Raw genomic sequence first — 16862 nt, 5'->3', positions numbered from 1 at the left:
CCCATTTAGACTCTTTCTTCTTTCTGCACCCCCCCCCCCCCCCCCCCCCCACACACACACACACACAGAGTTCCTTCCCTTCGTTCAAAACACAATTGTACAAGGACAAATCTCACAAGAAACAATGGCTGCCATCAAGTGCAAATCTCATATATAATGTTAACTGTTACATGTAGTTGAAAACCACACTAGGACTTCCGTCAACAACCACAACATATATCACATCACATGTACAGTGTTTTTTTAATTGGACAAAATATTGGCATCTATTAGGCCCAGCCTCATCTACCACCTCATGGTGAGAGTGTTGCATGTCACACCATTTGTTTACCCTGCCACAGGGGCTGCATGACACTGTCATCAAGGGTATGAGTGCTCGTCCCTAGACTTTTGCTTGATACTCAGAATCTTTAACATGCGCAATTCAGTCCTTTTGGAGTCGTAAGATTCAATCCCCTTAGAGTGTGCACTCAACACTGACTCTGGGAAATACAGAACAATTCAACACCCTACCTGGGCCTCGAACCCAGGCTGATAAGTGTCGAAACCGGTAACAAAGACCGCACGCAACTGATGGTGCTACGGACCAACCCGTACCTTGAATAATATTCAATGTTGCAACGATGTGCAGACCTGCTTGTGGCTTATCCCCCTTCGTGTGTACACGCAAGCTGTCCAAGCACAAGACCACGTGCGCACTGAAAAGATAATGTAATCCATGTCAGAGTTCAGTGGGTTATAGAAACACAAAAATACCCAGCATGCTTCCCCTGGAATCGGAGTGTGGCTGCCTGAATGGCGGGGTAAAAACTGTCATACACGTAAAAGCCCACTTATGCAAAAACATGAGTGAACGTGGGAGTTGAACGAAGAAGACGAAATGTTGCAACTGGTCACTCTTAAACCTTAGATTGCTGCCATCATTCGCCATTAAAGGGTTAAGTCCCACTAATCGTTGATCTCTACTTCAGGTTTTTTTTTCTTTATCTACCTTTCCAACATCTTTTCTTCTAAATCTTTCTTCCTGCCCCCTCTCCTACACTCACACACAAACAGGCATACTTCTCCTTCCTTCTATTCAATAACTTGATGATAGTAAAGTCTAAAATGACACCTGACCCTGGCAATGTTCTGCGATTTCTCCTCCGGGGAGACTAAGACAACATGCATGTGTATTGGGGACAAAAAACTGAAATGGGAAAGTGAAAACTAACAGAACTTGTCATAGTTAAGAGGTGCTCTCAGGGGAACCTGTGTAATTACCTTGTGTATGTGTCGTTTTATCTTATCTTGTCTTATCTGGGGAGCATCGGGTAAATTCTTCCCCCTAACCCGCGGGGGGTTACTGTAGTATGATACTCCTTCTCCTATCAAACAGATATTTGCCAAAATGCAGGAAACAAAAAGAGAGAGGACAACATTTTTCATTTGTTATTTTTACAAGTTCAAAAGCATCCGAGAATCAAAATGTAAAGAATCATGAACAGCATTTTCCAGATGATCTTTCTTAAAGAACTTCTTCTAAACATGTCTTTCTTTTGTGTTGCACATGTACATCAGCGACTTACACACACACACGACACACACACACACACATAACACACACACACATAACACACACACACACACACACACATATACATAACACACACACACATACACACACACATATACATAACACACACACACACATATACATAACACACACACACACACATACATAACACACACACACACATACATAACACACACACACACACACACACACACACACACAACACACACACAAAACATTTTCGCACATCTGATTAATAAATCACTTAGTTACATCACACCACACACACACACACACAGTGCCTTTTATCAACAGAAAAGTGAGTGGGTGGGTGGGTGAGAGGGGGGGGGGGGAGAGACTAAAGATCAAAGTTCAACAATGCTGTCTTGGTTTCCGAAACAATCACATTCACACTGCCATTTAATTTGTTCAACACAGACTGACCTGTACATATTTAACAGACCAGAACAACGTTACACCGATAGCTGCCATCCAAAATCCCATTACACCAAACCTCCTTCAGCCTTTTATCATACATATCTAGGGTAAAGGTAATGTAAGTAATGGTAACTCAAATATTCTCAACAATATCACTAATAGTCTTCACACAGAGCTGCTGGGATAAAAAGTTTATTAACTTTGTGATTATAAAGTCATAAACAATACCAAATTCTTCTGTTGAATGACACAATTATAACAATGAACGCCCTGGAAAACCTTGATATCACGATAGAGAGAAACAAAACAAAAATGCCTTACAAAAGAACGTAGGTTCATGACTATGTTAAAAACCTACTAAGCATCTACATTTTGCAATAATTCAAATTGAGGTGAGCCATATCCACACACTCATTATTTCTAATCATACACACTTAAACACTAGAAATAATTGTGGTAAATGTATCAGAAAACTACCACTAAAGTATTGTTAACAAAAATTAACATGAAGAAAAACATTCTATAAATCTGCACTGTGGTATGAGAACAGCAAATATATGTGCACAGAATATGCCGTGCAAAGCTACCTCATGAACATATATATATACAAATACAGCAAACTTTATGTGTTTTGCGAAACATAAAGCGATAAAGATGCAGATTCATAGTGGTCGGGTGGTATCCTCTCTTAACGATCGAAATACAACTATACAATCCAAGGTGACCTTTCTTGAATTTCTCTTCCAAAGTGAAATCTGTGATGTAAAAAGCCAAACAACGTCCAAGAAGATATGACAACGTGAATAATGCATGGGTGGGACTGAACAATGCCATGAATCCTGAAGAATTTTAAGGGGGGTTCTGGGGGCCAGTGGGGTCCAGGGGCAAAGAGAAAAAAAAAGGCCATAATCGATTCCGGATTTCCGGCATTTACCAGAAGAATCCCACCCATGATAATGGCGTCACGTTGAAGTTCTGTCCCTTCTTATGTGTGCCTTCCAACAGTTTCACAAAAAGTTTGTCTCATTGACATATCAGCAGTGGAAAATTGCTCACAAAGCGACTGCAATGTCGTGCATGTGGCGGTATTGTATTGTACATGTATGTAATTTGTATAAATGTACTGATTCTCTGCGCATTGTTATTGTGCTAGGACGGACAGTTGACACTGTCATGGCTAGCCCCAACTGAATATGAATTTCGCCCTACTATTGTTGTTGGCAAGGTTGTTTTTTTCTTGCTTTTTGCCATGGATATATATATATCTATGACTCCTGTTTATTCTGCTGCGTGGCTAGCCCCAACTGAATATGAATTGTACACTGTTGTTGTTGGTGGTAGTGGCGTCTCTTTTTTTTGCCATGGATATTTGCCTACGACTCATTTTTATTCTGCTGCGTGGCTAGCCTCAACTGAGAATGAATTGTACACTGTTGTTGTTGTTGTTGGTGGTGTCTCTTTTATTGCCATGGATATCTATGACTCATTTTTATTCTGCTGCGTGGCTAGCCCCAACTGCGAATTTTACACTGTTGTTGTTGTTGGTGGTGGTGTCTCTTTTTTTGTTGTCATGGATATATATATATATTACCTGGCAACCAAGGCAGAAGTAGCATAACCCTCAAGTTACAAAATTAAACAGTCTGTCTTAATCTATCTGACACATCCACATTCTTCTGTGTGGAGTTTCAGAGCTATTATGTCTGCATGCCATATTGCCATATTCATATTTGCACTTCAAGGAATCCTAATTTAACAAGCTTTATTCAGGATACAGTCGATCTACCGAGACAGCAAAAATGAAAAGATCACAGACAAAGGTTTCAAACATAGAATAGATGTACAGTCTGTACATAATATGCACACTATTTACAAACAAAATCATAGTGAATATCTCATTAGTCTAGTACTAGTAGTTGTAGCAGTACACTACATAAGTGAGTAAAGCTTCCTAGATTACATGTTGAGTTTAGTCTCAAATAGTGGTGTGTTATCCATGCTAAAGAGACAACAAACAAACAAACAAACAGCTCACAGTGATAATAACAATACTTGATGTACATTTTTACATATATATATATGAAAAAGAATAGGTGCAGCTAGGTAAATATATTTGTCAATTTTGCTCTTGTGTTTTACAGGCATATATATATAATATCTTTCTCCAACCCACTCTCTCTCTCTCTCTCTCTCTCTCTCTCTCTCTTTCATGTGCACTCCCTCTCTTGCTCCTTACAACACTGATAAATTGTGGTGTACAACGACGCTAACGCAAACTATCACTGTATCCGAGAGAGCTTAAAACACATGAACATGTACTGAACATGCCTCACATTAACACAAACACTGAATAAAAAATACGTTTACATGTACTACAAACATGTTGCCCTTTCCATCCGACTGTTTCAGCCGATTTATAATCTACCATGTGCTGCAATGTTTGTCGTAACTTCTCCACTTGCAGATTTCGCTGTTGAGTTTTAGCACACAATCGGAGAAATCCTTTCAAAAAAAGACAGAGAACACCGGGAATTCTGTCACAGAATGAGCTGCCGTCCCCTCTTAGGCTCTATATGTATTGAAGAGAGACAGGGCATTACATTGTGTACAGTGGTGCCTGCCATGTATAAGGACCTTCAAATAAATGGACACCTTCAAGTAAAGGACACCTTCTGAGGTCCCTTTGTCTATTACCACGACACAAATATACAGTCAAACCTGCCCTTGGGACAGCCTTTAATATTAATAACGACCACCCCAAAGAAACCCTGACAGGTTTCTTTCCTTTCAAATCACCTTTACATGACGACCACCTGTCTATAAAGACCACTTATAGTTTGTTTGTTTGTTTGTTTGTTTGTTTGTTTGTTTGCTTAACGCCCAGCCGACCACGAAGGGCCATATCAGGACGGTGCTGCTTTGACATATAACGTGCGCCACACACAAGACAGAAGTCGCAGCACAGGCTTCATGTCTCACCCAGTCACATTATTCTGACACCGGACCAACCAGTCCTAGCACTAACCCCATAATGCCAGACGCCAGGCGGAGCAGCCACTAGATTGCCAATTTTAAAGTCTTAGGTATGACCCGGCCGGGGTTCGAACCCACGACCTCCCGATCACGGGGCGGACGCCTTACCACTAGGCCAACCGTGCTGGTACTTTTAGTTGGTCCCTTGGGTGGTCTTTATGGACAGGTTTGACTGTACCTGTCATGACAGGCCACCTGCAATGTAGGGACGCTTTTAGCTAGTCCTTAGAATGTCCTTTCAAACGCAAGTACCACTGTACATCAAAATGTCCTCATACATAAACATGATACAGTGGAACCCCCCTTTTAAGACCCCCAAATTCAGACTCCCTCCTTTTTAAGACCTTGTTTATTCAGACTTTCTGTTCATTAACCTCTGTCAAATGACCCCAATTTTAAAACTCCCTCCTTTTTAAGACCTTGTTTATTCAGACTTTCTGTTCATTAACCTCTGTCAAATGACCCCAATTTTAAAACTCCCTCCTTTTTAAGACCTTGTTTATTCAGACTTTCTGTTCATAAGCTCTGTAAAATTTCCCCCATTTTAAGACTCCCTCCTTTTTAAGACCTTGTTTTCTCAGATTTTTGGAGGTCTTAAAAGGGGGGCTCCACTGTATTCATATCATCTGTGAAATATCATTGCTCTCCCCTCTTTTTTTTAATGGAGTTTATGAAAACAGAACCCTTTATACAAATTCATCGTTGTCTGCAGCATAGCTCTCATCATATCGCTTTGCTACGTCTGACAAGCATGTTGACCGTTGCTTGAACCAAAGTCCCACTATATCACCTTGGTGTAAAGCTTAGACACAAATCCTCTGTGTTGTTTGAACCATAACTGATTGCACGCCTTGGTGAGTATTTTCCCCTCCTTTCTTAATTTCAAAGATATCGCTTTCACTTGCTCGCAGTTTAGGCGTCTTCCTGAGGGCCCAGCCCCTTCAACTGTCCTCTGAGTGAGTCTTCAGCAAGAGAACTTTTTTCCGCCCAGGTATCACATCTTATGAGTGTTGTTATCTCAAACAACCCAAACTGTGGCTGACTGTAGTGGTTGCATTTCGCTGTCCTGCCCTACCTCGCTGACTGTACGTACACCGTGTGCTGCTGACATGAAATCCAACCAGACCGCATCAAACATCAAGCAGTCTTGTAGTCTTGTAGCGATGATGCGAACAACCAACACAAGTGAACCACGACACGCACGGAGAAGGGACTCTTAACACATAGTAACACAGACTCAGACACTTTCATCCTACTGCTCCAGGATATTTCTTCGTCAATATCCAGATTTAGCCCAGTGTCAGCTTGGTTGTCACACTGAATGAGTCTCAAAATGTTCACTTTTCTTTTGGTATGTGACGTCACTTCCATGACTATATCAGGAGTATGCCATTTTTGTCCTTAATAAGTTAGCAGACAATCACACCCTGGATGGATCATCCACTGAATACACTCACGATGTTGACCGGTCGCTGCATTAACGTCAATGGTTGCAGAAAGGTCATCTGCACTGACCGGTCAGCTCACAGGTCATGGAGGTACGCAGGTGATACAGGAAACATCTCCAACACTGATCGATGAGATAAGTCCAGACTGTGATAGCAGTTGAGCTATCCACAGCACAACTTGCCGTATCAATCCATGGCGTGCCAAATTAACCACACCCATCAAACCACACTGACCAATCAGCTACGCCAAGGGCATGGCTAAGGGTGATTCATTGACAAACCACATCAGCCGTATCAACCAATCAGCTGAGTGAAGGGCTTGCTTGCTTAGCTCTGTCAATCAATCACACATCAGCCGTATCAACCTGTCGGCTTGCTTGCTTAGCTCTGTCAATCAACCACATCAATCGCCCAATCAGCTAAGAGAAGGGTGTGGTTATAGGCAGGTCGTCCTCCTCCGTGTCGATGGGACAAGGCGACCTTGACAGGGTGTCGTCAAAGCCGCCTGTCACGTTGAAGTGAGAGACGTCTGACGGCTGCGTGTCTTCGTTCTCCATCCCTGACAAAAACTCCATCTCTTCTGTGTCGGCTGGCGACGGCTGAAAATGGACACGACAAAGTTACTGTCAATTTGCTAGCAATTCACTGTCGCAAACAAAGAGCAACAACTACATGACAGAAGTAGAATGAAACGTTTTTCAATGTGCAGCAGTAGAATCCCTGAGACCCTAGGATTTAAGACTCCCCACTTTTAAGACACATTTTTAGGGCGGGGATGTAGCTCAGTCGGTAGCGCGCTGGATTTGTATCCAGTTGGCCGCTGTCAGCGTGAGTTCGTCCCCACGTTCGGCGAGAGATTTATTTCTCAGAGTCAACTTTGTGTGCAGACTCTCCTCGGTGTCTGAACACCCCCGTGTGTACACGCAAGCACAAGACCAAGTGCGCACGAAAAAGATCCTGTAATCCATGTCAGAGTTCGGCGGGTTAAAGAAACACGAAAATACCCAGCATGCTTCCTCCGAAAACGGCGTATGGCTGCCTAAATAAATGGCGGGGTTAAAAAACGGTCATACACGTAAAATTCCACTCATGCAAAAAACACAAGTGTACGTGGGAGTTTCAGCCCACGAACGCAGAAGAAGAAGACACATTTTTCTCTGACTTTCTGTTCATGACCTCTGTAAATTGACCCCCATTTTAAGACTCACTCCTTCTTAAGATCTGATTTTCTCAGATTTTTGAAGGTCTTAAAAGGGGGGTTCCACTGTACAGACTGAAAGAAAGCTAGCTATTCCTAGCCTTACCTGTAGACTGTTCTTGTTTCCAATGCTGTCCATGTCATTGTTGGAGGCTGTGTCGGAGAAGATGGAGAAAGGCAGCGTCTTGGGCGGCTCTGGTCGATCCTACAAAGAGGAAATCAGGTTCGCGTGAGTCATGTGCATAAAATGCCTGGGACTCAAGAATGGGCACATGCAGACCTGCCAACCCTTGTGAAGCCTCAAGTGTAGCAATTTAGATTTTGTTTGAATTTTCAGTGTAGCAAATGGTGTTTAAAGGCACAGAAAGCCTCCCGTAAACCATCACTGATACTGTCAGGCTTTTACACACAGTACAAACACCCTTCCATTTGAACGCTCACCGAACGGGAACATCCTAGGTGCCCTACGTAAAGAGCTAGCAATTTCCAAAGAATTAATTTTGCTGATTGTCTGTCAGACAATCAGATGGTGCTTTTTTGCACTTCTGACCTAACTTTTGAAATCTAAATAATAAATTGACAGCTTGTTACACAAACATTCTTAAATCATAAAAGAAATCTTTTTTTATCAAGACAAGATCAGAACAATACAAAGTTTTGAAAGTTTAAAAAAAGATAGCCCGGAAGCAGGGTCACGCAAGGTCGTGGTTCTCGTAGCAGACGACGCTGCCTGGCGCCAGTTCCTCTGAACCGTTAACCGCAGCCGTTTCAATGTTGCATTTCAGATTCAAAAGTACACAATAACGTGCTATTGCAGATAAGCTTACAGAGATTTGCATTGAAATGACAAACTGGCGGCTAAATTGTGAAAAAAGGGAAACTGGATTACACGGGTTCACGATGGCTCAGAGGTAAGATAAACCACGCAAAAATAAATTCTTTGAAAATTGCTCGCTCTTTACGGAGGGCACCTAGAATGTTCTCAAGCGGTGAGTGTTTAAATGAAATGGTGTTTGTACTGTGTGTAAAAGCCTGACAGTATCTGTGATGGTTTACGGGAGGCTTACTGTGCCTTTAAGTGCAGCATTTTCTCAAATGTATTCCCGAATCTGCATTTATGCCATTGTGTACAAGAATAGACATTTCTGATAAATTTTCATGAGAATGCAGGAACATGAAATGCCCATTAGAGAGTATTTTCAGTGTAGTATGTTTTATGACCGCTACACGGAGTGGGAAGCAGAAAGTAGAACCAGAATTTCCAAAAAAAGAGGGAACTGTTGCATGCTTGTGGTTATTTGTTTAAGCCTAGCAATCTTTAGCTTGGCGTGGTAATTACTCTTAAAACGTAGCATGCTACACTGAAAGCATAGCAGTTGGCAGCTCTTCACATGCAGAGTCATGGCTGTACTTTGTTTTTCAGTCAGTTCAGCACAGAAAAATCCACATTTTGCTCATAAATTCACTTATCATGGAGCATAAAGGATATGTCCTTCCTGATGGCCAGTATTGCGCTAAATCCATGTCTCCACAATACGTAAGAATATGGATGACATCACTCAAGAATGTTCATCTTCTTACAAACTTTCTTGACGTGGATGTAATGCAAACCTGCCATCAGCGGGTATGTAACGTATGATTATACCCAGTGGCCGCCCTAGCCATTATCTCAACACTGTTCCTGGGACAAAATAAAAGAGGTGCAAGTCATGTGGCTGTGCACATTCTGCACAGAGACAAAGCCGACGTGCCATGATAGAATATGACGTAAATAACACTGCCTGCTTGCATGTGTGCTGCTATTTTCCTGTAAGTATAGTACAAGGACCAACCCCAGCTCTCACAGAAACCAGTCACTTTATAAAGACAAGTCAAAAAAAATCTCACATTCAATGATGAATTATATTTATAACCCAACATCAAGTGATATGGATGACAGTTGGTGATTTCATTCTGAAATTTTGAGAAATCTGATAAATACCAGTATGTATGTTCAGTAAATGATTCCTTTTTTGTAATTTTAAGATTTTTTCCCCCTGCATAAATACCCAAAATTTCAAGTTAACACTAGTGTGACTGCCCAAGCTTGTCACCAAGAAACTTCCCAAAAAACAGTAACTGTAAAGAAATCTGTCTAGCCAGCTTGAATTAAGTCCATCCCCAGTTCAGTCGTGCTATTTATAAGTTTGTCACGCGATTTGTTTTAGCATAGGGGGGTAAGAAAGGGGGATAATTTGTGTTTTTTAACGTGTTTTTTTGTGTTTTCTTTTCAACTGCTTTTTAACAGAAAGTATTATAAATAATGTTATAACCAAACAAGGTGTAAAACCTATGAATTAGCTGAAATATTGTTAACATTGTACACCGTAAGGAGACCGTACAAAGAGAAAAACAAGCAAATCACGCATTCACTCACAGCATCGTGACTCAAATGAAACAAAACTGTGACACTCATCAAATGATGTCCAGGTAATCCATATTGAATATAAGTCACATTTTCACAACAAATTACCAACTGTACACCTATAAACATTTCCAAAAGGATTAGGAGGCTCCAGCCAGCCATTGTTATCAGTGCTGCCACGCCCCCTTGCACCTACACGATGCCGAGATGTGCGTCTAGCAGTACCACCCCGTGTAGTTTGCCGACTCGTACTAGCAACAACAGGACTGTTTTTTCCTCACTATCACTGCTATTATCGCTTTCTTGAGGCAAAAACGACACGTCGGAATCATGATCTACAGGATCCTCAAGATCCAACATCCGGAGGAATCTCCTCCCGTGACAAGGCTCGCCTTCGATTCATTTTTTTGTTCGAAAAAAAAAACCCACGCAAATCTGCACTAATTTGATCAGGGCGGAAGAGGAAACCACGTGTATCAAGGGAAACAACTCAATTTATTGCAAGCTTCAAAAACCGGGAAGCAATCACGAGTCGTGTACCTTGTATGACTGTTACTGAAAAATTCACCTCCCGTTCATGGGCGTGTCAGCGCTGCTGCTGATTTATTCACCTCCCGTCGCGAAAGTGTTAACACAATCCTTGCAGGCCCATGGGAGCCCCTTTAACGAAAACACCAGGAACTTAAACTGGCGGTACACTGACCGCATCACTTACAGACACAGGTGATCTTGAGCGACTGCGACTTTCCTTCATGAGATCGGACCTCTGTGACTGCATCTGTGCCTTGATTTTGATAATCATCCACTCGGGCACTTCAAAGCCACGACACTCGTGCATCAGCAGGGTTGGGCTGTCTCTGCAATCAAGAGGAAAATATATACATTTGAATTCCTGAATGCATTCAATACAGTGGTACCTGTGATAAAAGGCCACCCTTGGGGGCAGTCAAAAGTGTCCCTAGATTGCAGGTGGCCTATCACGACAGGTATATTTTAGTGAAGGTAATATTATGGTAAAATAGACCACAAACGGTGTCCATTCACAAGAGGTTTCCTCTCGTCAGAAGGGCCTTACATGGCAAGTACCACTGTACAAAAATAGAATACAAGTGGCAATATTTTACCCGCTTTTGTTTGAAAATACCGGATCAGAAACTACCAACTGAACAGTCCTAGCCCTGCAAGTTTAGAATACCTTTGCTAAGTTTTGATAATTGAAATTAAGCGATTTCTTTGTTGTTGCTCCCTCTGGCAAGGACTGGTGTGTCTGGGCTGTGAAAGGGGAACAGTTCTGCTTGATGTTTGTGGGGGTCTGGTCAGACTTAGTTTGACCATTTGTTATGACCAAGTTACTGGTATTATTCCATGTATTGCTCCTGCCTTTTACAAAATATTTAGCACAATCACTGACCAAACAATACAATACAATCTGGAGCAGATCACACAACACAGTACAATACAATAACACTCTCTCTGCGAAAATCCTCTTTGTGTCTGAAGCCCACAAGGAGAATGGAAGATTACTGAAATAACACTTCACATAAACGCGATAGTGTCATCATATCCCCTCAGTACGTTTACAAGACCATGAGTATACTTCAGTATACTTAATACCATGACCATACTTCAGTATACTTAAAAATGTTGCCTCTGAATACCAAAGATTTTTGGTTACACATAATAACCTGTCTTAAATATGAAACATGAAAATAAGAGACTAAGAACTACTTTTGCAACAAGAATCTGAAAGATAAGTGGACACTTTCCAATAAAGGACACCTTTTCTTTATCATCTTGACCAAAGTATACCTGTCATGACAGGCCACCTACAATTCAGGGACATTTTTGGCTGGTCTCAATGACATCTTTTCACCACAGCTACCATTGTATAATCAATTCACTCAGCCGTGTCGAAGATCCTGTATCTACAGTGCATTTTAACTGAAAACTAAAGACACTCCTTGCTTTTAACGTAACCCTTGCATGCCCATGGGAGCTCCTTCAAAGAACACACCACCACCTAAAATTGGCTGAACGCTATTAGCTTGAGGGCTGTACCGAGTGTATGAGAGGGAGGGGCTTCCAAAATGAGGCAAGGGCACAGGGTCTGGCCAGGACGGAAGACTGTTAAAATTTAGCATTTGAAAGGGTAATTTTGGGACTCTCCTTGAGAAAAAAGGTACATTGCCAGGTAAGGGAGGGGGGGCTTCCGGAAGAAGGAAACTTCGCCTAACACTCCCCCCCGACCCCCCCCCCCCCCCCCCCCCCCCCCCGATACAGCCCTCACCATCACTTACAGACACGAGCGACTGCAACTTTCCTTCATAAGATCAGAGCTCTGTGACTGCAACTGTGATGACTGCTACCACTTTTAGAAGAAATGATTCCACTGCTTGTAAAAGGAATGATTCCACTGCTTGTAAAAGGAATGATTCCACTGCTTGTAAAAGAAATGATTCCACTGCTTGTAAAAGAAATAATTCCACTGCTTGTAAAAGAAATAATTCCACTGCTTGTAAAAGGAATGATTCCACTGCTTGTAAAAGAAATGATTCCACTGCTTGTAAAAGAAATAATTCCACTGCTTGTAAAAGAAATAATTCCACTGCTTGTAAAAGGAATGATTCCACTGCTTGTAAAAGGAATGATTCCCCTGCTTGTAAAAGGAATGATTCCACTGCTTGTAAAAGAAATGATTCCACTGCTTGTAAAAGAAATAATTCCACTGCTTGTAAAAGAAATTATTCCAATGCTTGTAAAAGGAATGATTCCACTGCTTGTAAAAGGAATGATTCCACTGCTTGTAAAAGGAATGATTCCACTGTGTGTGAAAGGACAGCCTTACCTGTATTCATCAGTCTTGCTGAGGTCAATGATGTCCTCCACCAGCAGCATGTAGGCCTTGCCCCCGGTGGCCGGCATCAGCTTCTGTTCGTGCAGCCAGATCTTGTCTTCCTGGTCTCCAGAGTACTGCAACACCATTTTATTGTGAGTTGTGCATCTATTTGCATGGTATTGTCAACACCATTTTATTGTGAGTTGTGCATCCATATGCATGGTATTGTCCATAATGTGTTGCTGTAAGTTTATTGCTACGTTATTTTGTAAGATTGTATATGTATTTGATGTTTAAATAGTATGTTTTTTACATAGTTATTATGTAAAGTGTGGGAAGCATAGCTTACTGTGGTTTGCGCTATATAAGTTCTTTTTATTATTATTATTAACACCACACGAGGACACAAATCATAAATCAACCAGCTGAAATTATTTGGGCTGATACAAAAAAAACATACACCTGCACCAAGCCTGTACAGTAGAACCCCCATTTTAAAACCTCCTAAAGTCTGAGAAAATCAGGTCTGAAAAAGCAGGAAATCTTACATTGGAGGATCTTAAAAGGAGGGTTTCACTGAACTTTTACGGTACAGTAGATCCATAACCTCACCAGAACCGCCCATGGTACCAACTTCTGCATGTTCTGATTTATACCAATGACTTGAATGCTCCATACCTTGAACACATCGGGATGTCGAATGTACAAGCGCCCTCTTGTGTTGCCCAGGCCCAGTGCTCTGAAACAAAGGCACTGGTTTGGTAAGAATGGCCATCACACACATACCAGCAACAACAGCCATTGCTCTGAAACAAAGGCACTGGTTTGGTAAGAATGACCATCACACACATACCAGCAACAACAGCCATTCCTCTGAAACAAAGGCACTGGTTTGGTAAGAATGGCCATCACACACATACCAGCAACAACAGCCATTGCTCTGAAACAAAGGCACTGGTTTGGCAAGAATGGCCATCACACACATACCAGCAACAACAGCCATTGCTCTGAAACAAAGGCACTGGTTTGGTAAGAATGGCCATCACACACATACCAGCAACAACAGCCATTGCTCTGAAACAAAGGCACTGGTTTGGTAAGAATGGCCATCACACACATACCAGCAACAACAGCCATTGCTCTGAAACAAAGGCACTGGTTTGGTAAGAATGGCCATCACACACATACCAGCAACAACAGCCATTGCTCAAACGACTCGCCTTGACACCAGTAACACACAATGAAAACAAACTCACAATTTCCTGATAAAACATCAGTCTGCCACAAAACCTTAAACAATTCAAACTTTGAGGATGATAGTTGCTTCTTCGTTTCAATGCTTCCGATTCTCATAGGTGCCAGGAGAACTTTCAGAGCATTTACTTCCCTTTATTTTTTTAGGACTTCTTTCAGACGGGTAGGACTTTTTTTCTTAAGATGCTTGAATCAAGCTCAACCAAACTATATTATTTCTGAAGAAGAAAAAAAGACAACACACAAACAGTCCAGCACTTACTTGTTGGCCCGTGCCCCCATCACAAACAGGGACTCTGATTTGATTCTTTCAGGATCCCACTGCAAAACATCCAGATAAAAACATCAGTTAGTACTTTCAGTCTGCAGTCAAATCCACCGTTCAGTCTCTAAAAACGTCTCCTTTTAACTCATGGCCTGCTGTAAGACTGACTTATGGATGGATAATCCTGAACAGAAACACTGTCTCACTTTGCCAAATGAGCTAAGTAGTTCCGTTTGGCGCTCTGAATAATGACATCATTCATCAGGAATACCTTAAAGGTGGTCGTCTACATTTAGACTTTTTTCCAATAATCGTATGGTTAGATTTCGCTAAAAAGTTATTTCAGATGATGAATGAACCATGGGGCAAAAAGTTACAGAAAAAAACATATATGTAAAAAAAGTTTCTATTTTTTGGGAGCGTGACTCACGCTTCCAATGTTTACTTTTCTGTTTTCTGAGACCATGTGCTCTGCCTAAAAATATCGACCAATCAAATTATTCGCGGCGCATGCGCAAAGAGTCATTTATGGTCCAAAGTTGTCTGCCATCTTGCGCCAGTTACGTAAAAAGCAAAATTGTGATCGATCAGGGCGGCATAGGTCTGAATGTGTACATGTGGGGGACCAGAAACAACCCTGAGATGCAGCGAAGTTGGAATTAGGCGCCAAATTCAACCGGCAAGTGGCAAAAACACTATGATGCTCATTGAAAGTTACGTCGGGGGTGTGCTCAAAGTACTTTTGGCAAAATCGCAAGCAGGACAAAGCCCTGGGAGTTTTTCCTGTGGATGAGCATGCTGAAACGGAATGTAAGTATAATTGTTGACATTATACCCAACCTTTACTTTGATCTTCCATTAACTTTACTTGTATATTTGAATTCAAACCTAGTTATTACGTTTCACAGTTCTGAAACAAAGCTTGTACGTACATGATTACCATTTCACTGTAGGCTGAAAGGGCGCGTCCGAACATTTCATACTCAAAGGCGGTTTGAAATCTTAAACCGGGCTTACTTTTAGATTTGGTTTTTACATTATGTATTCCTCCACACTTTTTCCTTTTCTCAGCTAGTGTCGTGTCGTGGTGTGTGTCGTGGGAAAGAGAGGGGGGAGTTGCATTTTCAGTGGCCGATTCTACTTCGGACAGATCATAGATCTATACAGACGGTATCGCTAACTCGTCATCTATGGACAGATCAAGCTCATCCAGATGAATAGAACTAAAATGTCAAATTTTTTTAGAATCTTATAGATCTGTTTTTAGTTTTTACGGTATGGCTTCAGCTACATTCAATCTGCGTGTGCCTTACACGAACGACTGTTGAAAAAAAAATCTCTTCAGAGATTCATGATACTATTCAGTTTTAACCACCACGTTTTTACATTGTGTGATTAAATGATAAGGTGACGTGAATCTTCACGCAGTCGCGCGCGCGCGCGCGTGTGTGTGTGTGTAGGGGGGGGGGGGGGGATATGTCTGTCTGTGCCCTCTGACTTCAACATAAATTGTGTGTATTCAACAGTAACGTTGCACATTGCAGATCTGTGCGACAGGAATGTGGACAAGGAAGCCGCACTTTTGAGCAAGCAACGGTAAGCTATTTTATTCGAAAGCTGTTTTATTCGATTACAGCGAGTCCGTTTGTAAGCAAGCTTTTAATTTTATGATGTTCCTGTACACAACCTTCATCGATGCTACAGGGATACTGTTTCAAGTTTTTAACATTGAAACTGTGTGTGTGTGTGTGTGTGTGTGTGTGTGTGTGTGTGTGTATACGTGTACGTGTATGTGTGTGTGTGTGGGTGGGAGAGAGAGAGAAAGACAGAGAGAGAGAGAGAGAGAGAGAGAGAGAGAGAGAGAGAGAGAGAGAAAGAGAGACTGTCTGTGTGTGTGTGTGTGTGTGTGTGTGTGTGTGTGTGTGTGTGTGTGTGTGTGTGTGTGTGTGTGTGTTCGCTCTGAAAAAACGAGAACACACAAAAATAAACATCGTATTTGGTCAAGGTATCAGAAATATTTAGTATAATAGCTAATAGTGAAGGGTAACATTTTTTTTCTCATAGTCTTTATTCATCAAGCTGACAGTGACAACATAATAAGGGAACACAGACAAATTAAATAACATATCCACAATTACTATAACAACAAATGCAAGCGGACCAATAGTTGCAACAAACTTCAGGCTAAATAACATCAAAAAGAAAGGACCAGGGGAAAAAGAGAGATCACACGTATCTAAGAAAACAGCGGTAACCATTTGTATGTCCGAATGTATCATTAAACCCACGATATCCACATCTTGCCTGTTCTTAGTGTCATGCAATCATGAGTAGCAAGTGGTGTAAAAATTGAGAGACACAGAAAGGCACAGTCGTTCCCATGAAAGCTTTTGGCTCACCATCTCAGATTTAGACAAGATTGTACATGAAC

General features: G+C 41.6%; 1 protein-coding gene across 2 annotated transcripts in view; it reads right to left on the bottom strand.

Moving 5' to 3' along the window:
- Positions 1-2169: 2169 nt before the first annotated feature.
- Positions 2170-16862, bottom strand: part of LOC138976025 (uncharacterized) — a 35927-nt gene continuing 21234 nt past the window's right edge. For both annotated transcript variants that reach the window (XM_070348814.1, XM_070348815.1), the window contains exons 12-17: positions 14429-14487; positions 13591-13651; positions 12922-13046; positions 10792-10933; positions 7779-7877; positions 2170-7073 (exon numbers count right to left, since the gene is read on the bottom strand). In XM_070348814.1, coding sequence (XP_070204915.1) covers positions 6894-7073; positions 7779-7877; positions 10792-10933; positions 12922-13046; positions 13591-13651; positions 14429-14487 — 666 coding nt within the window. In that variant the 3' untranslated portion in view covers positions 2170-6893. The remainder of the gene's footprint in view (positions 7074-7778; positions 7878-10791; positions 10934-12921; positions 13047-13590; positions 13652-14428; positions 14488-16862) is intronic.

The sequence above is a fragment of the Littorina saxatilis genome, linkage group LG9 (genome assembly GCF_037325665.1).
Source record: "Littorina saxatilis isolate snail1 linkage group LG9, US_GU_Lsax_2.0, whole genome shotgun sequence".
Classification (NCBI taxonomy): domain Eukaryota; kingdom Metazoa; phylum Mollusca; class Gastropoda; order Littorinimorpha; family Littorinidae; genus Littorina; species Littorina saxatilis.
This window is presented reverse-complemented; position numbering and strand designations above follow the sequence as displayed.